The 25,581-nt window shown below is 37.4% G+C and overlaps 1 protein-coding gene and 1 long non-coding RNA gene across 2 annotated transcripts in view; both read left to right on the plus strand.

The window, feature by feature from the left end:
• The window catches only part of LOC127946872 (protein kinase C-binding protein NELL2), a 90,006-nt gene that overhangs the window by 53,365 nt on the left and 11,060 nt on the right, over positions 1 to 25,581 (plus strand). Inside the window, exons 14-18 of the mRNA XM_052543697.1 lie at positions 3,736 to 3,861; positions 6,495 to 6,617; positions 6,709 to 6,804; positions 18,003 to 18,143; positions 21,928 to 22,121. Of these exons, the coding sequence (XP_052399657.1) occupies positions 3,736 to 3,861; positions 6,495 to 6,617; positions 6,709 to 6,804; positions 18,003 to 18,143; positions 21,928 to 22,121 (680 nt within the window). The remainder of the gene's footprint in view (positions 1 to 3,735; positions 3,862 to 6,494; positions 6,618 to 6,708; positions 6,805 to 18,002; positions 18,144 to 21,927; positions 22,122 to 25,581) is intronic.
• On the plus strand, positions 9,818 to 11,245 carry LOC127947234 (uncharacterized). Its single transcript, XR_008151252.1, has 3 exons — positions 9,818 to 10,262; positions 10,791 to 11,039; positions 11,141 to 11,245. It is a non-coding gene; the product is annotated as an uncharacterized LOC127947234 (long non-coding RNA).

A 25,581-nucleotide genomic window follows, 5' to 3' on the forward strand; every position in this document is an offset into this window, starting at 1 on the left:
ATGTGACTAATTAACGACACTGCATTATTGATGAGCGACTGGAATCCGTCTTGCTTCGCATCTTAATTGGCTGCTGTTGTGTGAGAGTGTGAGTAAGTCATCACTTCCTCATCCTCGTTTCCTCTCAAAGCCGAGCTGAAGATGGCCTACTTTCGGTGAATGCCTAATGACTCGGGCCCTGTTTCTGGGGACCCTCGTCACCCCCCTCGCATCAGTCGGATCTCTAATGAAACCTGTTCATCTCACCGGCTAAAAATGCCCTGGTAAAGATGACCCCGCCGTCACCGGTCCTCGGTTTACGTGTGCAGCCGGTCAGGTATTCATCAAAGACCGAGAGGACATGAATAATTAAAGATGCTATCAGACACGCTGGCTTACAGCGACGGCGAGCTGGACGCTCCTAAACGTTCCCGCGGGACACCGTTCTCGGTGTTCAACAACCCAAGGGAAGAGGAATGCTGGGAGGAGAAATCAAAGTGTTTTGAAATAAAGCAGCAGAAATATAAGCCATGTGTAACCCCGAAACGCTGGCTGTGAGACAGATACTCCGGCAGTAACCCACTTCCACACTCATTCGTCACCGCTTTCTGTTTAACCTTGCTGGCTGGGACACAACACCTGGACCTGAGCTCTCCATCATCAGCTGCTTTAGCTTTACGAATCCCACACATCTGAACATTCTAGCTCTTTAATGCAATATTATGACTAAAATCATATAAATCATATACATTTACACATAGCAGATCTATCCAAAGTGCTAATCAAAGTAAATGAAAGTTAAGTAATGCCAGAATAAAACCAAAAGAAAACGGACAATAAAACTAAATTTAAAAGTATGTTTTCAACTTCGATTTTAAAATGGTAAGAGAAGGTGCAAACAGAAGCTCCCTTAGATTTTAAACAGAAACGGAGGACAGAAGATCTGAAGATCTGTTTGAAAAGAAAGAAAAAACAAAAATTGGTTTAAGCTTGGACATAATGTGCAATTGATAAAAACTGTTCTTAACAACAGAACTGATTTGGTTGGATAAACATAATTCTGAGTCCCGGATAACACCAAGGTTTCCCAACCCGGGAGGAAATTGAGGGAAAATGATTGCCGTACTCCTGGAGGACGAAAAACAATTATATTTATCCTCATGAAGTTGGAGAAAGTTATTTCATAACCATTTGATATCTGAGATACAGTCCAGCAATAATACCCCCCAGTGGATGCATTTATGAGTTAAAAAGAAGCGGGCCTAGAATAAAGCCCTGGGGTACTCCACTAATATTAGGGCCAGAAGATGATGAGAACTTACCTAACTCTACAAAAAAAAACCTAAATTTAAGATATGAGCTGAACCATCATAAAGCAGTACCCCTTGGTATGGATTAAGTGCTCTAAACAGCATATAATAACAGATCTACAGTATCAAAGGAAGCTGTAAGATCAGGGAGTACCAATAAAGCATTTTACCGGCATCAACTGCAAACAAAATGTAATTGAACACTTTTAGCAAAGGCAGACTCTGTACTATGATAAGCAGTGAAACCAGACTGGAAAGGTTTTAATAAGCTAGCCTCATTTAAAAACTAGATCAACTGTAAACTGCACAACTTTTTTAAAAAGCTTTGACAAGAATGATAGCTTAGAGACAGGCCCATAATTATAAAAGCAGCTTTCATCCAAACATTGTTTCTGAACAACCGCATGCTTAAAACTGTTTGGAACCACTCCAGTGTCCAAAGATGAATTAATCAACACTTGGACACTTGGAAAGGTCACTTTTATAATCTCTGAGGGAACAACATTAAGTTCTCAGTCATAATTTTCACTAAACTGAGAGGCGGTAAATGAGTTCATAAAATAAAAATAAAACCCTGCAGGCTGAATCACAACAGGCAGAGCTCAACCATCAAATGCTTCATTTCAGCGGATACTGACACGATTACGCCAGAAAACCTGGTGTGCCAAACAATCATCCCATAATCCATCAGGAACCTCGTGATGGTGCTGTGGATCAGAACATGCAACATTTCATCATGTGCTACTGAAAAATCCCAAAACCCCCCAGAGACTGAGACGAAACTTTACCGTCGTCGTCATCTCACGACCTCCAGCATCAGGAGATTCAGAAACACGTCTGCTTTCTTCATTATGCAGGCGGAGGAGCGTACGCAGCTCTTTAAAGGCGTCATGAGCATTGGCATCGAGTTAAAAATAGCGTGCGTCTGTGCTGATGAGATCAGGCCCGTTTCAATATTTGATGCGGGAGGTTGTAGGGCATGAGCTCGAGGGAAAAGCACAGCTCCTCTCTCAAAGTGTGCTTCACGCTGCTTTACTGCATAATAAAGCTTTGGAGAGACTGGTGGACTGGGAAGATGAGGAGCGTGCTGATTATTACAGGAGAACACACGTGACTTCTTCTGGACAACATGTGCTGACCAACAGTCCTAAAGCTTACACAACACTGAATATTGATGTTTCACAATAATCAACCAGTTAACTCATTCATTGTAATAATTCATTAATTTATTGAAAAAAAAAAATAATAATAAAAGTTGAAGAGTAAAGCCCTATGTATCAGAAAACCATTATATATTAATTTAGATCAATTAAAATTAGAACAGTTTGAAACTACAATAAATATATATAAAAGTATTTTTATTTATATATATATATATATATATATATATATATATATATAAATTCATGTATATATTTATATTTATATTTCAATCAGACATAAGATTCTTAAAGAATTTAACAATGAAATTAAATGATGAATGATGAAATATTAAAATATGTCAAATTTAAGTGTCCACTTTGCCAATTATCTGAAATCTAACTATCCTAAAAGAAGTCTCTTCTGCTCATCAAGGCTGTATTTATTTGATCACAAATGAAGTAAAACAGTGAAATATTATTCTAGTGTAAATCATCTGTTTTCTGTGTGAATCTGTGTTAAAGTGTAATTTATTTCTGTGATGCTCCGCTGTATTTTCAGCATCATTCCTCCAGTCTTCAGTGTCACATGATCTTCAGAAATCAGAATAATATGATGATTTACTGCTCAACAAACATGAAGATTATTATCAGTGTTGAACACTTAATATTTTTGTGGAAACTGTGATACATTTTATTTGTCAGGATTCACAGATGAATAAAAAGTTCAGAAGAACAGCATTTATTTGAAATAGAAATCTTTTGTAGCATTATAAATGTCTTCACTGACACTTTTGATCAGTTTACTGTCTTTGTTGAGAAGTGTAATTGTTTTAACCCAATGATTCCGAGCAGAAGCGGTTCTTCTAGTATTTCTCCTCATGTTTCAGCTGCGTGTCCTTGACTGGAGTTCACCGTGTTCATTTGCAGTCATTTAAATGAGATCTATCAAAAGCAGCGTGTACGGTAGCTGACCGGCTGAACCCAGTGAGTGATGTCACTTCCTGCCGCTCGGAGCGGGAGTGTCTGGAGGTGATCGGGGGTAATTGGCACTGACTGTAGAAGTGCAGCTGAATCCCAAATGTAATTACTGTAGATGAGATGAAGAGAGATGTGAGTGACAGCGGCTCTGTCGTCAGGTTTAGAGAAGATTATACGGCTTCACGGCCTGAACTTCCCTTTAGACAGGAAACAGAACCGAGCTGATCGAGCTCAGAAATGTGACGGATATCCTCTTAAAAGTCAGTGAATTCATGATTGGGTCACAGACGGTGTGAAGGCTGAGCTGATGTGTGTGTTCTGTGCAGATGTGGATGAGTGTGTGGAGGCCAGACATTACTGTGGAGAGAACACACAGTGTTTGAACACCGCCGGCTCCTTCATGTGCGTCTGTCACACTGGATTCATCCGCATCGATGACTTCTCCTGTACAGGTGAGGAACACAGACCCAGCACCAGCACCTTCAGGATCAGCAGTCTCAAACACTCAGCAACGAACACACATTACACCTGCAGGATCATTTCTGATGTTTCCCTGTATCCCCCAGAGATGAATATGAGAGACTGCTGGATCGCATTCTATCGTACGGATCGATATTAATATGTGTGCGCTACAAGAGCCCAGTAAGAAGCAAAATGACAGAATATGAAGCTTTATTTTGTGAAAAATGTAGTGACTTTATGCTTACAGTTTTTTACAGACGCTAGGACACGTTTCTCAATACTTAGGTCACTTTTGCTAAACTCTTCACACAGTGAACACAACAGAAGTCTATTTGGGCTAAACTGAGGATCAATTATCATTGCTTTGGCACAAAATGCATTTAATAACTACATCTCTCAAATTTGATGAATTATTTTCTCACTCAGACACAACAACTGACAGACCTCTATGTACGCACAGGACAGTTTACACATGCTTACATACTGTTTTCACAACTGTTAAACTGATGTTAAAAATAACATAATTCTAAACTGAATAAGACAGCAATATGCTACGTTTCTACAGTAATATTTGAATTAAATATATTTTAAATCTTAAAATGAAATGCTATAAAAACGACTGGACAATTAGTAGATTAGCATTACTATTGTATCTGTATCAGTGGATGGCGGGTATAAATATAATATAATTTGTTTAAATATATATATATATATTCTGGATTCTGTGGTCTCTCGTGAAGGAGTCGTGGACAGAGTGCTGTCGTCTCTCTCGTGTCAGTGTGGTTTTGTCTGGGCAGCAGCGGTGGATTATGGGAAATGAAAAATGTCATTTTAGAGTTTGAGAGCTGAGCTGCATCGGCCGTGACTTCCTCTTTTGAGCAGACCACTTTCATTCAGTCCCAAATTTCTGACGCTTTCAGGTGAATAAAAACTGGCACAACTTGTAGACGGAGGAGAGTCTTCAGAACTGAACGGTCTGCTGCTCTGAGGAGGTTAAGTGAAGGTTAACAATGACAGAGACGAGCTGAGAGGACGCCACAGATCATAAAGCTCAATTCAACATGCTGCAGGAGTCTGCTCTCTTCAAAAATAAATCAATAAAAAGTGTATATAAAAATACAACAACTGCTTGCCAAAAACAAATTGAATTCTAGCTGAAATTCTCTGAAATATATTATCTGAAAACAACAAATCTTACAGAACTTTTATTTTTAAGTTCATGTATTGTTGTGTTGCTATGTTAGTATTACTTATTAAAGTTTTTCTTAAAAAAATTTTTTTATATATATATTACATTTATTTAATTTAATATATTTAAATTAATTTTTATTTCAATGTATTTATTTTATTACAGGTACAAGTTAAATTCGGTGTTGACTTAATACATAACTTCAATTAGGTTTTTTATATTTTTTATTTTAGTTTATTTTATCACACATAACAATTTTTATTTCACATAAAAATTTATATTATAGGTTTATTCATATACGTTTTTAGATTTGTATTTTTTTTTCATTTAATTCTAGTTAATGTTTATTTGTGTTTTTGTCATTTTTATTTATTCGTCTTTTTATATTTATTTTTGTCTTTTTTATTTACAATTGTATTAATTTTTTATTTTAATTTTTAAGTACATCAAGTTAAACTAAATGAAAATGTGAAAAATTTGCCTTGAAAGCTAGGTGAAATAAAATATGTTCACGATTTTATTTCAGTTACATTTTATTTTATTTACATTTACATTTAACATTTAATCATTTAGCAGACGCTTTTATCCAAAGCGACTTACAAATGAGAACAATAGAAGCAGTCAGGTCAACAAGAGAACAACAACAGAATACAAGTGCCATGACAAGTCTCAGTCTAGTATAGAACGCATAGCCAGGTGTATATAATTTTTTTATTTTTTTTTTTATTTTTTTCAGCCAAAAAAAATTGCTATAATGCTAGAAACGTGGCTTTCTAAGGAAAGATTGCGATCAAATAGCACACCTAGGTTGCTAACTGATGATGAAGAATTGACAGAGCAACCATCAAGTCTTTTATTATTACAAGCAGAGTTTTTAGGTCCTATAATTAACACCTCTGTTTTTTCTGAATTTAGCAGTAAGAAATTACTCGTCATCCAGTTTTTTATATCGACTATGCATTCCATTAGTTTTTCAAATTGGTGTGTTTCACTGCGAGGAAATATAGAGCTGCGTATCATCAGCATAACAGTGAAAGCTAACACCATGTTTCCTGATGATATCTCCCAAGGGTAACATATAAAGCGTGAAGAGTAGCGGCCCTAGTACTGAGCCTTGAGGTACTCCATACTGCACTTGTGATCGATATGATACATCTTCATTCACTGCTATGAACTGCTATTATATATATATATATATATATATATAGTTACAGTAATAACGTGTTCTGTACTAAAACATATTCATATTAGTAAGGGAATCTTTATTATTTAATGAAAACTTCCTGATGTTAATCACCTGATTTTATTTGTAAGAACTGACTGTTTGGTGAAAAGCATCTCTATATAAAGATCACATGAAGTGAAAAAGAAGCACATGATCAGAGTGCTGAGAGAATGCTGTTGACTCACAGTGTGTGTGTTTTCTGTCTGTAGAACATGATGAGTGTGCGTCCGGTCAGCACAGCTGCGATGAGAACGCTCTGTGTTTCAACACTGTCGGGGGCCACAGCTGCTCCTGCAAACCTGGATACACCGGCAACGGCACGGACTGCAGAGGTGAGCCCCGCGTCCATCTGCTGTCCCGCTCGTCCCCTGACCCGTCCCCTGACCGGTCCCCTGACCCGTCTGTCCTCTCTCTGACCTGCAGCTCTCTGTGATGGCCGCTGTCTGAATGGCGGCTCCTGCTCGTCTCCCAACATCTGCGTGTGTCCACAGGGCTTCAGCGGGCAGAACTGCGAGACGGGTAAGAGCCTCTTTCTGATCCTAAATGCATCTCTCAGCTCCTCCAGTCCCTCTGAGGACCTTCTGGCTCGCTGAGAACAAAGCCTGAGTGTGGAGATCACCGCTTAGAAGAAGAGTGCATGACACAACTCACATAACTATATCATACACACTTCACCATATACTTCTAAAATCAACAAGGGCTCTATATATTCAAAATAATATATACAAATTATGTAGAAAAAAACTAAATTATAATTATTATTAATATTATTAATCATATATTAAGATATAAATAGTTACATTGTTATTATATAGTTTGTAAATATATTGTATTAAATAATAAAAAATAGTGATTTATTGTATATAAATATATACATTTATAATATATATATATATTAGTGGTGGGCTGCGTTAACGTGAGACTCTTATCGGGCGATAAAAAAAATATCGCTGTTAATCTATTCTCAAATTTGGGTTGAGAGCTGGGTCTATACTATGCGAGCTATGTCTATTATTAAGAGGTGGAAGGTATAACACATTCCCTCGCTGGATCAGGACATCGCTCCAAAATGATCAAATTTCAGGCTGCAAAGCAGCAAAATGTGATTATTTTAAAGGAGTGATTCTTTCACCACTATATATATATAAAACACTCATATTCTGGATTGTGATGTTGCTCAGCATCAACGAAACTGAATCTGCATTAAATCTAATAACAAGTTGTTCTTCACTTATAGTTTCAGGGCATGCTCTTCTCTGTATTTCACATTACTCCACGTTACCTTCCCTTTGTGTGCCTGTTTTTCTTGGGTTTTTAAATGATCATATCTGCTACACACTCGATCATTTGTCTTCATTTAGGACTGGGCTTTTTTTAGTTTAGTAAATAATAGCGAAAGGGAACGTGTGAGCGTTAATCATCTCTGTGGATCTGAGTCTTTGTCTCTGGTTCTGTTGTTATTGAGCCGCTGGGAAACACCGTCGCTCTCATGGAGCTGGTTTTAATGAAGTGTGTCGTGGATCAGTGTTGAGTCTGACGCGAGGATCATCTCCAGCAGACGTGTGTGTGTGGATGGTTTCGTCTGATGAGACACAGCGCACGTCCCAAACCATCGATCCCACAGAAAGAGCAGCTCTGCCCTCGCTCTGGCCCTGATTAATATCAAATGGCTTTTCTTTCAGTCTCTTCTGTTCATGTTCTCCTGGAGGACACCGGAGGGAATCGAGCGGATGAGTGTATGGTGTTTTCCACACAGATGTTGGGATCGTATTTAAGTGTTGGAGAGGATCATGCGATAAGAATCAGACAGTCTCCAGTGCTTCATTAAATAGCAGTACATAATTATTCTTTTGGGAAAAAAAATATTCATTAAAAAAGTTTTTAACTATTTAACTAGATTGTCAACAAACTCAAAGTTTTGAAAACCTTATAAATGTAAAAAGTCTTTAGGATTTAAAGGTTTAAGGTATAGATGGATGAAAGAATGATAGATGGTGAAAGTTGAAGGTGGTATTAAAGGGAACAGAAAAAACAAATAAACAAACGAACGAACATGACAGAAATGGTTTTTCATGAACTAAATAAACCTCACAACCAAACTAAAGCTAATGTCCTTAAAGGAACAGTTCCCCCAGAAATGAAACCCTGCTCCCCCTCAGTTCATCAGAGATCAGGAAGAGTGTTTCTTCATCAGGTTTGGAGAAATGTAGTATTGCATCAGTGTCTCATCAATGGATGCTCTGCAGTGAATGGGTGCCGTCAGAATGAGGAAGCGTTATTATGGATTATGGACTTGTACTTTAGTTAAAAACATGGATTTGTTTCATCTTTTGTCTTCTGACATTGTTGTGAACTGATGGACTGGAGTGCTGTGGATTATTGTGATGTTTTTATCAGACTCTCATTCTGACGGCACCCATTCACATCCACTGCTGAGACACTGACGCAGTGCTACATTTCCACAAATCTGATGAAGACACAAGATCATCCTGATCTGGGATGATCTGAGAGTGAGAACATTTTAATTTCCGGATTAACTATTTCTTTAAAAAATAAAAAGAGCACAATCAAAACCAAACTGATGAGTTTCTATGTCGTCAATGCTGGAACTATATTAATTGCAGAATCAAATAATATAAATCTTTCTCTAAATAGTCAAGATTAATAAGTTACCCAATGATAGGCTATATGCGGCCTTCTTCAAAGATCCTGCGTTTCTGAAGTGTTTTCTATAGAAACTGCTACGCTGTAGTTCTTAGCTGTAATCTTCTGTTATCAATGAACATAATCAGCTTCATATCACACCACACGAGCTGCTCAGGGTTTCCTCAGAAGCTCAGAGAGATACCAGCGTCAAGAACAACTCCTGAGCGCTCAAAGAGAATCACACTCTCTCTGTGTGTGTGTGTGTGTGTGTGTGTGTGTGTGTGTGTGTGTGTGTGTGGGGCTTCTGGGATACGGCTGAACATGAAAATGCTTTCACTCGGCTGCACTGTTGTCCTCTTCTCTGGCTTTTTACGAATTCTCTCAAGAGCATCTGACAAACTAGCGGAGCAGAGACCGACACAGTCATGATACGGATGATGATTCGAGGGAGAACGTACAGAAAACCCAAATAATTAAAGGAGAAGATGTGCAAAACGATGAGGAGAAGGAAAGGCTAAGTGTTGCTGCACCTCGATGATGTCATCATGTTCTTATAGATGCGTGAGACGCAGAAGAAGCTTTATACACAATGCACAATTGCACACACACAAAACCCACAAGTGCACATTATAAAAGCACATATAATATAATTTTTATTGTTATATATAATATATCCTAATATAAAATATATGAAATAAATAGTGCAATAATTTTTTGTAGGTAATATTATCTAATGATTGATTGATTGATTTAATTTTTATTTTATAATTTTTTATTTTATGCTACGCATGACTGTACACCACAAAATCATATTCTTCATGAGTATTTTAGCATAATCAATATCAAGAATATTTTCAATAACAAATATATATGTGTGTGTGTGAAACATTTAATTCAATATTGTATATTTTTTATTTTATATATAGCACAGTTTATATAGAGAGAGAGAGAAAGAGAGAATTAAATATGTGATATGTTATTTTATATCACTCAAAAAATTGTGTGTTTACCTTTGTTTTTTATATTTTATGAAACTATGAGTTTCTTTGAATATTAGCTTCTGTACGTGTGCAGACGAGTGCTGCTTACTGGAGCAATCAGAGCAGCTTTCAGACGAGGAGAACAGATCGAGCTGGGAGATGGAGGTGATGTGAGTGTTCATCTGGAGGGGAAGCTGTGTTCTTCAGTGCTGGAGGGGTTTCTTCTGTTCGTTGCTCATCACAGACTCTCATCTCATCCCGGCTGCGGTGCTCCGTTAGTTTCGGCTCGTTGTTCACCGAGCTCTTTCTCTCTTTAACGCCTCAAGCGAGAAATGAAGCCGTTGTCTGCCGGTAAATACGAGCGAGTTTAAATTTCACATCTTGTTACTTTTTCACTTTGATGTTGTATTTGCAGAGATTGGATTGTAATGTTGCATGAATTCATTGTGTTCGGATTCAGAGCTGGAACTACATCCCCCTGAAGAGAAACACGCACGCACACACACACACACACAGATCCTCCACATCTCACACACACTGTAGCCTACACTGCTACACTAATCAGAGCCGTTACTCATTACACGCCATCTGGATTAATACAGCTACAAAAATTCAGTACTTGGTATTATATTTTAATACGTCTATATTTTAAAATGCTTATAGTCAGATCTAAGCAGGCCCGGATTGGCTAATCGGGAGCACCGGGAAAATTCCCGGGGGCCGGTATCCTTTTTTGGCTGCGAAGGCAGTTGTTGTCATGGCACTGGGTTGAAATATATTATTATTATTATTATTATTATTATTTTACTGCAGCCCAACTCTTTTTATGTATTATTTTACCACCGTCCCACTATTTTTTTTTTATATATTTTCTCGCAGAGTGCAGCCTGAAGATAATGATGACGTGATTATCTGTTGACTCCCTGGCCACGCCCCCAACACGTTAGCAAGTTGCTCAAAATAAAATACAAACGTGAGATAAAAATGGATAACAGAAAGCGCAAATGCGGCGCTAAAAAGTCCAGAATAAATAAGAAGAAAGCTTTGGAAACTGACGCGGACAAATGTTCTAAACTGAGCACGTTCTTCCTCAAAAAAAACTAAACAAACGGAGACGACGAGGCCGGGGTAAGTAAGCTAAGCAGTTAGGAGCAGCTCAAGAAGCTAGCGACATTGCAAAACAACGTTGTTTGCAAACCACCGCTCATATATCACACTTTTTCTCGTAGCTCTTCAGCAGCAGCCGTCTCTAGTCCAGTTTGCTGCTAACAGTGAAGAGCAAGGCCCAGTAACCTTACCAAGCTCCAGTCATGAGCCCAACACAGCAGAATGGGCAGGTAGGACTGTCCTTCAGAAGAACTAAGAGTACTGAAGAGCCATGCTCTGAGATAATTAAGATATCTGATGATTCAGCAATACATTAATGAAACTGAGATGATTCTGTCCTTAGAAAGTGCAATCCTTAGAAAGTGCAATACATCTTATTTTTTTATTTATATTATTGATATATATATATATATATATATATATATATTTATTTATTTATTAATGAAAATGAAAGTAGCCTAGGTTAGAGTAGAGCAGAGCTGTGGTCCTCCAGGAACTGAGTGTGACAGCTCTGTTATACTGGAGTGAAACATCAAAACAGAGTTGTAAATACACACAGAATTTACCATTTCAGTTGGGTTTCCATCTAAATTTCATGTTAAATTTGATGTGTTACTTATGAAAAGTCCAATTAAATCCTACAACAACAAATACGTTTTTAAGGAGAGGTGTGCTGGTAATTCACTAAGTCATCAGCAACAGAGCAACCAGCAACAACATCCTAGCAACCCCATAGTAACAGCCACAACACCATAGCAACTGCATATTGCCTAGCCACAACCACATAGCAACTCCATAGTAACCAGCCAAAACATCATAGCAATGCTCTAGTAACCATTCAGAAAACCCTAGCAAATCACTCAACACCTTAGCAAGCGCATACAGTATCATCTCCACAGTTTATCAGAAAAAAATAATAAATACAGTAAATGGATATGGGCTCTCCATGAAGTGAAAAGTTTCATGATTGTTTATTATTATTATTGTACACTAGTAGCAATAAAAACTCAGTTTTACACTAGTAACAATATAAACTATAGTTACTAAAAATGACAAATATTATAAGAAAAACAGAGGAAGAACAATGTTTTATTATATGTACTGTGTGTGTGTGTATATATATATATAAAACCTAACTTACTGATCCATACATTTAAATTATTATTATTTTCTTTAAGGAATTATTAATTTTTAGAGTTGTTCCGATTCCGATACTAGTATCGGAAATATCTCCGATACCACAACAAATTCTGGCATCGGCATCGGCGAGTACATGAACCCATATACCGATCCGATACCATTTTCTTAAAAAAGACCTAGTTATGACCGCAAGCTTTGCCTAACCGCTGCACGGTTCTTCTTCGCTGCTCAAAATGCATTGAAAACACAGGAAGTTGTGCTGTGTTGCCACAAGCAACCCCTGTTTAGAGCAGCGAAGAAGAAATGAAAACGCGTTAGCAGCCCTTATCTATATATGACTGGATCACTCATCACATTCTAAACTGCCAAAAGACAGTGAAGCCGCTACTATATTATAGATCAGTGGTTAGCAGTATGTCTCTGTAGTACCGGTAGTTACAGACTCTCGAGTATATTCAGTACCGGCAGCTGCGTTCAGTCGCTTCCGTGTAAGTCAAAGCGCAGGGCTCCAGACAGTAGCCGAATATATACTAGTGTCTGTGAATATTAAACTGCAAAATACTATTTAAATATTACTCCAGCAAAATCTACATCTCTGTGGGTGACTGGCACAGATGCGCGAGAGCTCGCTGTTTTGTAGTCTCTGCTGTGTGTCATGAGGACACGAACGCATAAACCGTCACTTCATGAGAATTTACCGTTTCATTTGAGAATACTGTCATATCATAAACACAGACACTCAAAGATCTTCATGGCAGCCCATTAAAATAAATGTTTGGTTTACATGAGTAAATTGACAATATATAAAGCTACTGTTGTAGCCTACAGTAATAATAATACATCTCTATAATAATAATAATTATGCCTAGATGGTTGCTTGTTTTTTACTTGTTTTGTTGTAAAGAGATTATCTGATTAATAGATCTTTTTTTTATATTCCTAGACTTATTTGTTGCAGTTTTTTTATACAGTTATATTGTAAAACTTAAATACCTTTTTTAGTTTGCGGTGTTAGATTTTTGGCTGCATATGCATATGCAAGTTCTTTTTTGCATATGAAAATAAATAATACTGTCAAATTCATGTTAGATAATAAAAATACTGTAATAAATACAGTAGTTCACCATGTATTTGTTCATGTTTTATTGAGGGATCTGTCTGAAGCACACCATAAAAAGAATTCTAGCAATTTACACAGGGCTAGTAGTATATACAGCTGTATATACAGATACACACCCAGGTATCGGATCAGTACTCGGTATCGGCCGATACCCTGAGCCCAGGTATCGGAATCGGTATCGGGAAGAGAAAAAGGGTATCGGAACATCTCTATTAATTTTATTAATCAAGGATGCATTAAATTGATCAAAAGTGACAGTAAAGACATTTATAATGTTTAAAAAGATTTCCATTTCAAATAAATGCTTTTTCACTTTTTATTCATTTGTGAATCCTGACAAATAAAATGTATCACAGTTTCCACAAAAATATTAAGTGCTCATCACTGATAATAATCTTCATGTTTCTTGAGCAGTAAATCATCATATTATTCTGATTTCTGAAGATCATGTGACACTGAAGACTGGAGGAATGATGCTGAAAATACAGCGGAGCATCACAGAAATACATTACACTTTAACACAGATTCACACAGAAAACAGATGATTTAAATTAATAATATTTCACAGTTTTTACTGTATTTTTGATCAAATAAATGAAGCCTTTACAAACACAACAATTCTTTATATATATATGTGTATATATAAGGTTACGATGGAAACTTTAAGGACAAATAGCTTTACTACTTAGTTAAACCATAATAATTGTAAAGTCTTTGTGATGATATTTAATACCAACAGTAGCGGTAGTATTTTGGTGGAAACAACTGTTGCCATGGTAAACCGTCATGAGGATTTTCCCACAATGCACCGCTGGTGTTGGTGAGTGTGGGCTGCTTTCACCTGTTCACACACATTGCTACAGTGGGCAGAATTTCATAACTTCTTCAGACACACACACACACACACACACACACACACACACACACACAGAGTTAATTAGTAGTGCTTAATTAAGGCCATTTGTTTCTCACGAGCGGCTTGCTTCATGTAAATGGCGCGTCTCAGAGGACGCCGTCGTGGATTTGTGCGTCTCTTGAGTGTTTGAAGAGGAAGCATGTCTTTGTTTGCAGCTGTTGTTTAATCTTGCCATGTTTTTTCTCTCTTTTTTTGTGATTATTTTACAAACTCCTGCCACTGTTCTGCTGTGTCAGATGAACTGGTTATTTCATAATATTTCGAGCTGGTGCGATGGTGAAAATTGTCAATGGTGAATCCTGACGTACCGTTTGCAATGCTGTAGATAATTTAGAAAGACATAAAAATGATAAAGAAACATGCCGTTATATGAAACTAGACAGTACAGCTTGTAATAAAATTATAATAGGAAGAATCGCCAAAAACTCGCACGCAAACTAGGTTTCACAACCAAACACCAACGAGATGTGACAAGGAAACAACGCGATATCACGCTGCAAGACCGGAGTTTTCACGTGAGACTAGGATAGCTCAGATGAAACGTCAAACAGACAAGGGTGCTCCTGCTAAATTTATACTAATTTATCTTCCATTCCATGGGTCCAAATAGACAAAGAAGAAAGCCTTTTCCTGAAATGAAGCAATACTTGCTGATATTGTGGTCTATAACTCCTCCCCGAACTCCCCGCTGCTGCTCTCTCATTGGCTGTCGCTCATCGCCGATGTCGTTTTCAGTCAGAACACTTTTCACACAGCATGAGTTTGAATCGCCGACAGGTCCAGATAGTTAGCATGCCAAATATCTCACGGTCATCTGAAACCGACTAAATCATAGTGAACGCGGGAAAAACGCGCACACGCACTAATCTAATCTAACGTTCAAGACTTGTATATGCGTACACTATGGGTGTGTGTAAGATGTGATTAAACAAACTAGGTAAAACAAGGGTAACCGTTAGAATCGCTAACAGCACAGACTACATCGTGACAAAAGTAAATTAGTACACAATGGACACGATTTATTAATGACTCATCATCATCTATATTAAAGAGAAACGAATCACGTCATTCAATGTTTAATGTGAATAAAATACAGTGTAAGCTTGACTTATGGAGTTCAGCAGCTACTGAAACGCGTTGTTTTCTCGCACCAGTGTTGCCAGATTGGAAATGTCCATCTATTATAAACCAACAACATTTTGACACGACCTGCAAATTACCACAGTAGATAACAAGCGTAATGTTGGACAGAAGCAGTGAGGCTAAATACTATCCCATTATTTTCAGTGACGGTCTGCGTCGCGGCGCATATTAAAACATTATGGGAGGTTTTTCTTTATTGATCGTACATTGTACGGAGGTAAAAATTATCGTACAAATACGATAATTATCGTATGCGTGGCAACACCGTCTCGGACCGGACTGTGTGTGTGTGTGTGTGTGTGTGTGTGTGTCGGTGGTGGTGAGGTAAAAGAGGAGCAGGCAGTGGACCAAATCACTGTGAGGCAAAGCAGGGGGAACTCGAGATGTTTAAAACTTTTTTTTTGTTGTTGCTCCGTTTTTATTTGCATTGTTTTACTACTAACACAATTAGTTTAACTATCATTGTATTATTTACAATACACATATTTCAATTATATTTTAGGGGGGGCAACCCTCAGATTATATATTATTTATATATAATATCATTAATTATATAAAAAATATTATTTTATAAACATGTTTATTAAAATCGAATTTATATATATTTATTAAATGTATATTTATTTTTAAAAACTACATTAAAATACACTAAAACTTTAAATCTATCGAACATATATAAAAATGTTTACTAATAATTTTTTAATTGATGTGATACATATGCATTAATAACGCTATCATCACCTCCAACAGTCATGGACAGAGAAAACTGAACAATGTGATTAGTCCATGACCGTTATCGCTCTGACTTTAATTAATTGCTAGTAATCACCGATACAGACACAAAGTGATGAAGAATGAAGATGTGGGTCACCTTTAAGCAATATCCGTTTCATTTAATCATCCTTCAGTCTGCTCTCTGAAACTCCTGATGGTCACCTGACCGCGCTGAGGCTGCGCTGTGATTGGCTGCTGATGAAGAGTGATTTCTATAACGATCTGAGAGCAGTTTTAATCAGAACATAGGCTAATCTCTCCTGTGAGTGTTTAATCATTGGGAGAATAATGAGTAATCTGAGTAATAATGGCTTTAATGTCGCCCGCCGTCTAATTTAATATCATTCCACTCATTATGTCTGAATTACTGAAGCCATTTATCTGAGGACGGGATTGGACTGAGATGCTGCTGTTTGGACCAAACACATCTGCAGGAGAATGAAAACATGTCCAGCTCATATTTCACCCCAAGATCATAACAAACAAAAGAATGAAAAATCTATTTTTAGGAGCATTATTGTTGTTTTTCTGCATTCTCATTACTGTGTCTGAGACCATGTTTTGCTTTTGAATTATTATGTAATGTACATTTTTTCTTACTGATGATTCTCATTAGATTCTCATTACTGTAATACACTTATATCGCAATATATTACTGTTAAAATATTGTATTTCTATTAAAATTAACACAAAAGTGTAACAACAAATTCTACCATGATGCATTTACTTACTAATATATGTGTATATTTATATTTTAATATAATTATGATTTATATAATTGTTTAAAAATAATTAAAATAGAAAATGGATTAAAATACAATTTTATAAAAATGATAAAAAATATATATTACATTTTCATTACATCATAATGTTTACTTGATGCGTGTAAATTTCTAAGTATGGGGTCTGTTAATTGAACAAAGCCTGTTATGTGAGAGGTAACATCAATTAAGTCCCACCATAACGAGCTGATCATAACATCAACATAATCTGAGTTACTGAGATCACGGGAAATGAGCCTAATATAAGAAATGTAAATAATGCAATATAATACAGAAGTAGAAATATAGAGGGCAAAAAACATATTTGTTTTAATGAATGTTCAGATTTGTTATTTACAAGTGTACCATTTCAGAAGTTTCAAATGTACAGTTTTCAGATGCTGTGTATTAATGTGTCCGTTATAATGGACACGTTCTCTCTGGAGGGGTAAAGATCTTGGCCGTTGGGCAGGGAACATCACTGCTGTAGTCTGAATCTGTAGCTGAACCAGACCAAACCGTTCTAGATGAACACAGACCAGACTCAGCGAGAGCCAGAAGAAGTGTGTGAGCAGCTCCTGTGTCTGGATGAACTCCTTCAGCTGGTGAAGCAAGAGCAGCTTCTGATGGACCTCTCTGTGCATGAGATGTGAGACGTGAGGCATGAAAGCCAGAGCGACGGGTCTGTAGTTTTGTTGTTGGAGGCCGGAATGATAGTGAACTTCACACTGCTCCAGTGATTGGTTTAAAGGCATAAACCGCTCCAAACTATAATGTGTGTCTGGATTTTAATGCGAGAGACAACAGGAGATGCACTTTTTCACTGAAGGAAGAGTTATTCTGGATTATGAACTCTTAAAAACATCTTAATGCTGGATGTGTTTCATCCTTTGTCTTCTCCAGACGTTCACTGATGGACTGGAGTGCTGTGGATTATTGTGATGTGTTTATCAGTTCTTCTGAGGATTCATGCAGTGCTTCTTTAGAGTTTGGTGTGAATCTCAGCATCATGTTGCTGTCTACCTTCATCATGTCTAGAGCATGTTTCCTCACGATGACTGAGGTTCATGAAGTCAGCCGAGGGTTTAGTGCAGAGATAATGAACCGTGTGTGTGTGTGTGTGTGTTCAGATATCGACGAGTGCTCGGAGGGGTTGGTTCAGTGTGACACACACTCCACCTGTGTGAACTTACCTGGTTGGTATCACTGTGAGTGTCGTGACGGTTACCATGACAACGAGGTGTACACAGCCAACGGAGAGGCCTGTAAAGGTACAGCTGTCCAAACACACACACACACACACACACAGACACACACACACACACACACACAGACACACACACACACACACACACACACACACACACACACACACACACACAGCCACACACACACACACACACACACACAAACAAACACACACACACAGAGACTCATAAACACACACACACACACAGACTCATAAACACAGACACACACACACACACACACACAAACAAACACACACAGACTCATAAACACACACACACACACACACAGACTCATAAACACACACACACACACACACACAGACTCTCACACACACACACACACACACACAAACAAACACACACAGACTCATAAACACACACACACACACACAGACTCATAAACACACACACACAGACTCTCACACACAGGTGGGTTGGGGAGGAAAAGGAAATGTTTACTTTATATGCGGGGCGGTCTGGGGCGGGCCAAATAATTTCATAAAAGCGAGATCCCTGGTCCCTATTCTCTTAATGAGTAATGGGTGTTTTCTGGGCGTTACGTGCAATAAACCAATCAGAGTCTCATCTTCCATTCCCTTTAAGAGCCAGTTGCTCGTGCCATGACGTGTTTGCTATTTACACGGCAGAATTAGGCAAGCGCTGAGACAGAACGCTTCTCCGAGATGAAACTGAGCTGCACGTGTGTGAGCAAATAGATACCCTAATACTGATAGACGCGATGACTGTCCATTATGACATGTAGCTGTAGCCATATATATATATATTAGGGCTGTCAAAAATAGCGCGTTAACGGCGTTAATTAGTTGTTTGGCGTTAATTACGTCAAATTTTTTAACGCATTTCACGCATGCGCAGTGTGACAAATTATTCAGGTCAGGAAAAGTCTCGTCGATCTCTGAATTCTCAAGATAGTAAAAAAACAGCGGCGAGCGCCGCGACGAAAACAACGAAGAAGCTTAAGCTTTTACCCCATTTACTCTCAAATACATTCATGCCAAGCTCGATAAACAGAGACGACTTTGGTAGTTGATACGCTGGAGCTTCTTCCTGTTATAGCAGTGATCCTCATATCTGGCTCGCGAGTTTCCTGCAGAGTTTAGCTCAGACTCCAATTAAACACACCTACCTGTGATTTACTAATGATCCTAAAGACACTGATTAGCAAACTCATGCGTGTTTGATTAGGGTTAGAGCTAAACTTCGCAGGAAAGTGGATCTCGCGAGCCAGATTTGAGGATCAGTGTTATAGCGTCCTGTGTTTCACACTGCGCATGCGCAGAACGCCTACATGCAATGCAGCGAAAATTACAGCTGTTTGGGAAAGCATATGCATTTTTACTTGGTTTTACTGGCACTTGAAGCCTTCAGAACGTGAAAATATCGATCCTAAAGTATTGTGGCAGAGCAAATGAACACCTCCCAAAAACAAGAGTGCCCAGAGTGCAGAGGGCGCATGTTTGTGTTTCTGAGTTCATTCTTTCGAGTTTCTCTATGCATAATTTCATAGATATGTGGCTATATTTAACCACTGGTTCACCTAAAACTCTTACACTATCTGTAGTTAAATGGCATGGTTTGATAATAGTGCTCAGGTAAATTTGATCTAAGTAAATGTTAAACTTTTGAAATTCAGAAAAAAAGACCCACATGATGATGAATCAATACATGAAAATTATGTATCTGTGTCCTGTTATTTATCTTTTGGTATGCATTTCAGGAAAAAAATGGTTAGGATTCAGGTGTAGTTGCAAATAGTGATTAATCATGATTAATCCACTGAAAATTCTGATTAATTTGATTAAAAATTTTAATCATTTGACAGCCCTAATATAAATATATATATATATATATATATATAGATATATATATATATATATATATATATATATATATATATATATATATATATATAATATAATTAATAGTAAATTTTTTTAATTATATAATTTTTAAAGTACAAATAATTATGCATTGCCTTTACTTTTCATATTTGTTATGTTTGTGTGCTGCTGTGCGTCCCTGTGTTTAATAAGCAGCGTGTACGCTCATTGTGGACCCGCCTTTACTAGTGTAGTGAAGTGACATACAACCAAGTAAGCAATGCACCTTTTAGACCAGCACGCCCATGGGCGCACAAATGGGTGCTAATGCATTTGCGAATTTAACGACGTGGAGCTGGACGGGAAAATGCGAACAGTGCTGGACTGAAACTAGCAAACACACTTATGCTGTGCCTTGCATCGCATTGCGCCGGGTTTATGATAGGGCTCTAAGATTCTCACTCACACACAGACTCATAAACACACACACACACGCACTACATAACCAACAAAAATAATAGCTTATTAGTGATATATTGTTGATATTGATAACATGGAAACCAAATTCATCACTTGAAATAAAATTAACAATTTCTCATTTTAGATTAAGTATAAAAAAAAACCTAAAAACTGTAATAAAAATTTATAAAAACTTGACATTAAAAACAAAAACATTTAAATGGAGGGTGAAATGCTCATTTTCACTCAATATCCTTTTAATCTTGAGTACCTATAGACTAGTACTGCATCCTTCATAACTCCAAAAAGTCTTTAGTTTTATTATATTCATAAGAGAAAGAAAGTCTGTACCGATTTTTCCCGGAAAAACACGAGCGCCTGGAGGCGTGACGTGTGGGCGGAGCTAAAGAATCACGAGCTCCAGTAGGCTTTTGCGTTGAGAGCATGTGGAAGCTGTGACATTACCTTGAGGAAAAAAACATCATCCAAAACAAACCATGGCTAACAGTCAGATTCAGCCGTTTATTTATGATCCAGAATCAGATCCAGAGGCTGAAATTTAACAAGAGCAGCATCAGCAAAGGCGTCTCTATGTGGTATGTACTGAAACTGTATATATTTGCTTAGCGGTTTTGAAAAATTACTAAGTTCCACTTTATGTCGTCTTTTTTTTTTAAGCTGTACATGTGGAAAGTGCAGTCATCTCATGTTGTTTACTTGATGTGCTCACGCGCCGATAGCTAAGTTAACAACACAGAGATATTTGAAGCAGTTTTACTCACCGCCTGCGGTTCCAACACACGATCGTGACCCTTTTTCGTTGGGATTGCATCATCCTTAAGAAATAAACGATGTGCAAATCCGTCGTCAAACTGGACCTTGTTTGTAAAACAAGCTTCTTCGAAATGCAGGGAACAAACACAAACACTTGCACAACTCCGTTGATGCTCTGTAAAAATAAACTCCATCCACTGGTCCCTTAATGCTGTTTCTCTTTTGGTAATCTGTGCAGGGTTGTCTTGCCCTGGCAACCAAAAACACACTTCTTTTGTGACATTTGGCGACGCTCTCGCTCTGATCAGTGAAGTCTGTTGTGCTCTCAGTGCTCTGCTATACGGGAGCGCGCTCTTCCGGCAGAAGTGCCTCAGGACACATATAAGGAAATTCTGCTCCATCTAACGTCACACAGAACCATACTCGAAAAAAACTTTCCGAAACTTGTGACAAACCGGAAGGAGTATTTTGGGAACAAAAATACTCCTTCAAACGTACAAATTAATTTTTGAAACTTTGTCCATGTTTAGCATGGGAATCCAACTCTTTAACAGTGTAAAAAAACTCAGTATGCATCAAATAGCATTTCACCCCCCCTTTAAATGGATGTATAAAAAACAAAAAATAGCAAATACACAACAAAATTAGATGAAAACCAAAATTATGAAAAATAAACATAATTTAAAATATGATGAAAACTGCATGAGTGACGTGTGTGTTTGCTGCTGCAGATGTGGACGAGTGTGTGACGGGACTCAGCACCTGCGCTAACGACACACTCTGCTTCAATCTGGACGGAGGCTACGACTGCCGCTGCCGTCACGCACACAACTGCACCGGAGACTGCGTCCACCACGGCCAGGTCAAGCACAGCGGACAGATCTGGGTGCTGGACACTGACCGGTGCTCCATCTGCTCCTGTCAGGTCAGTGAGAGTGATGCATTCTGGGTCTCAGCTCTGAGGCGTACGTTTAACCACACCATCAGTCACCACATCACCAAAAACAAGACGCTTTAATAGAAGCTTATCATCATGTAACATCTATAAAGGGGAGTCAGAGGCGTTCGGATCAATGTGCAGAATTTTATTCAGAGAGTGGTCGGACAGGCAGAAATCAGGAATGGCGTCAGGTATGTTAGGGGTAACCAGAATCGAAAACAGAACCAAGCCGAGATCAGGGCAGGCAGCAGATAATCAGAGTCTAAATGCACAATCCAAGATCAGACACGGGAAGAACAAGCACAAGGGAAAACACTCGGAAATGGGCAGGCTAAACAAGTCTTGGCAGTGAGTGAGAGTGATTGTGGTGCTTATGTGTGTGTGTAAATGAGGTGCAGGTGTGGCAAGGAAATTGGCTGATGACTGAGGTGCAGGTGTGGCAAGGTGATAGTGATATAGTGACTCATGGGGATTGTAGTTCGGGTGTGGTGCAACAGAATGAAGGGTGCTAGTGTCCAAGTGATGATATGGTGACATCTGGTGGTTGATGGAAATAGAAGATGCCAAAGTCCTGAGTGGAGTGCACTATATTAGAGTTCATGGGTACTTCAGCTGATGATCGTAACAACATCAGTTACAGTATGATTAATTAACAATTATTACTATAATGAGTTAAATGCAGTTACAGAGAGACTATTAAATATTAATATTTATAGTTTTGTTTAAATTTTCCATTTTAATTTTAAAGTTTTAGTAATTGTGTTGTATTTGTCACTTTTATTATTAATTTTAATCTGTCTATATAGCTTTATACATTTTTATTTCAGTTTTTTAGTACAAACTAAATTAAATTGTTTTTTATTGAACATTTATTTTATTATTTTATTTCAAGTAATAATAAATAAATAAACTAAAACAATAAAGTTGTTTTATTTGTAGTTAACCTGAGAAATAAAAGAAAAATTAAGTGTTGTAACTCTATATTCATTTTATTGTACAAAAAAGTGTGTGTGTGTATGTGTATATATATATATATATATATATATGATTTAATATTACAATTCAACATTTTAAAAGTATAAAAAATCTGTTCCAATTCTTAATATTTTTATAATATTTTTAAATATTTAAAATATAATATTTTAAAAATATATAGATTTAATATTACGAAAATACATTAACATTTTCTATGAAACAAATAAGTATGAAAAATAATAAAATCTAGATCTGTGTCAAATAAAACGAAATAATTTCCAGTGACACCGTCTAGAGTTTTATTCATTGAAAATCAGGTCGTATAGATGTGAAGATATGAAGTGAAATGGAAATGTTATTGTTTTTGCGTTGAGTTTGTTCAGTTTTCGCAGCGCTGAAAGATAGAGTCACATTTCCCTTAAAGTCATTGACCTCCATCAATTAGGCTGCTCACGCTCACTAATTACGCCCTTAACTGAAATGTTTTCTTGCATCTGGAGGTGACGGGCACGATGGATTTCAGATATTAAATAATCAATCTACCAATTAAGGTGCTCAGGGTGAAGGACAGAGTGAGTGAATCAGCTCTAATCAGCACGAGCGTTTAATTGATGTGAAGAGAGAGAGAGCTGTCAATCAAAATTAGAGGCGACTCATGGGTCACGAGTTTCGACTGCTGAAGATGAAGGACAATAACTTGTGGAGACACACGATGCCCAAGAACACACTGACATTTACAACCACTTTATCTTTTCATAACACACTGTTTTTGCAAGAAACACTAGTTTTCTTGATATGAATGTTTAATCTATAATCTCAGATCGGATTTGAAGAGACAAGATCTTCAAAAGAAGCTTATCAACAGCGTTTGTGGCATAATATCAATAAAACACAACAGAAGTGAACATGAGTTTATTAAAAAAAGAAAAGAAAAAAAAGCAGATACAATATGATTGAAGACAGTACAACAAATATTAATATGATGAGTTTAAAACCAATTTTTTATTAAATATATACATTAGAAACCCATTAAGTTAAATATATACATAAAAAACATCCAATTAAATATTTAAATATCCATAAAAATGGGCAACATTTAAAATAAATTTTGTTTTAATTGTCATAATAAGAAATGTAAGGGAAACAGGTCAATTTAGCTCAAAGGGAATCATTTAATAATTTAAAGGGAATTTGAACAGAATCACTGTTTCACGGCTGATCACTGAGACGCCCTGCGATTCACTGAACGAGCCGTTTAACATCAAATCTGCGCTGGATACTAATATCCAAACTATAGTGAAACACTATCAATTAGCACAGGAACAAGATCGGCAGTTTAAGACATTAACTTGTAAGCACAAAACACAAGATACTTCTCTTTTCAATATGAATAAGGCTTTATTAGATAAATCTAAGACATAGTATAAACTAATCTAACACATAAACGCACGCACACACACATTCACACAAGTTGCAGGAAGATCGAAAGTTAGGGAAGAATGAGTTTAAGAGAATGGAAATGTGGAATCCCAAGTTTACAGCAATACGTTAAATTGCATAGACATGAACAACCATCAATCACTTAATTAGCCCTCGCATTGAGTTCCTCAGTGGGGTTAAAATTATATTAGATACACCAGTAAAGGTCACAGTCTGGAGGTAAAGTTACTTGCGTCTCCTGTGAAGAAGCAGCCTCGGTGAAAGGGGTATCCCGGTGTCGCTGATTGGCTGGAAGTTCAGTAGTCGTTGAAGTGACGTCTTGGGAAGCCCTGGTTGTTGGGCGTTGGCTGAAAGTGCAGAGTCGTGTTCGCTGGTTGAAGTTGAACGGGCATCAGAGGTCAGGCGTCGGAGACTCGACGTTACAAAACTTAACTCAGAACATGAAACTCTCAAACGGAAAAGAAAAGAAATAAAGTTTGACGAGACTAGGTTGTGTTTCTTCTCATCGTGGCTAAGTAGCAGCAGGCTGAAGCACGCTGGAACCGCGCTCAAAGAACAGCTAACAGTGATGACTAACAGCATGACTAAAAGCAGCAGCACAGCTAGAGACTAAAAGCAGACACTAAAAGCTAAATTTCAGGGTGTACCAAGGTATTTAAACTGGCCTGCTGGCCACACCTCAAATGTTGTCTTGACCAATCAGATATGGTCTTGGCTCGGGGGTATCATAAATCATTTGTTTATCTTGGTCCGAATTTTCTGCCTTGCAGGGTCTAATTTTGGACATGATTCCTATTACACGAATACGATACATGGGACAAATAAATGATTGTCTGGACAATATCAAGCAAGTAGGTTTGATTATATCAATACAGTCAATGGAAGTGTTTAACTTGATCTCCTGGGTTTACATGTGATGTCCAGCGTTGCATTTCCATTACGAACAACACATTTGGCACCAAATTTCTCTTCTTTGAATTGAAATTGTAAATAATTGTAAATAAAATGTTCCAGTGGTGTTAATGTTGAA

This window comes from Carassius gibelio, chromosome A25 (genome assembly GCF_023724105.1).
Source record: "Carassius gibelio isolate Cgi1373 ecotype wild population from Czech Republic chromosome A25, carGib1.2-hapl.c, whole genome shotgun sequence".
NCBI lineage: Eukaryota > Metazoa > Chordata > Actinopteri > Cypriniformes > Cyprinidae > Carassius > Carassius gibelio.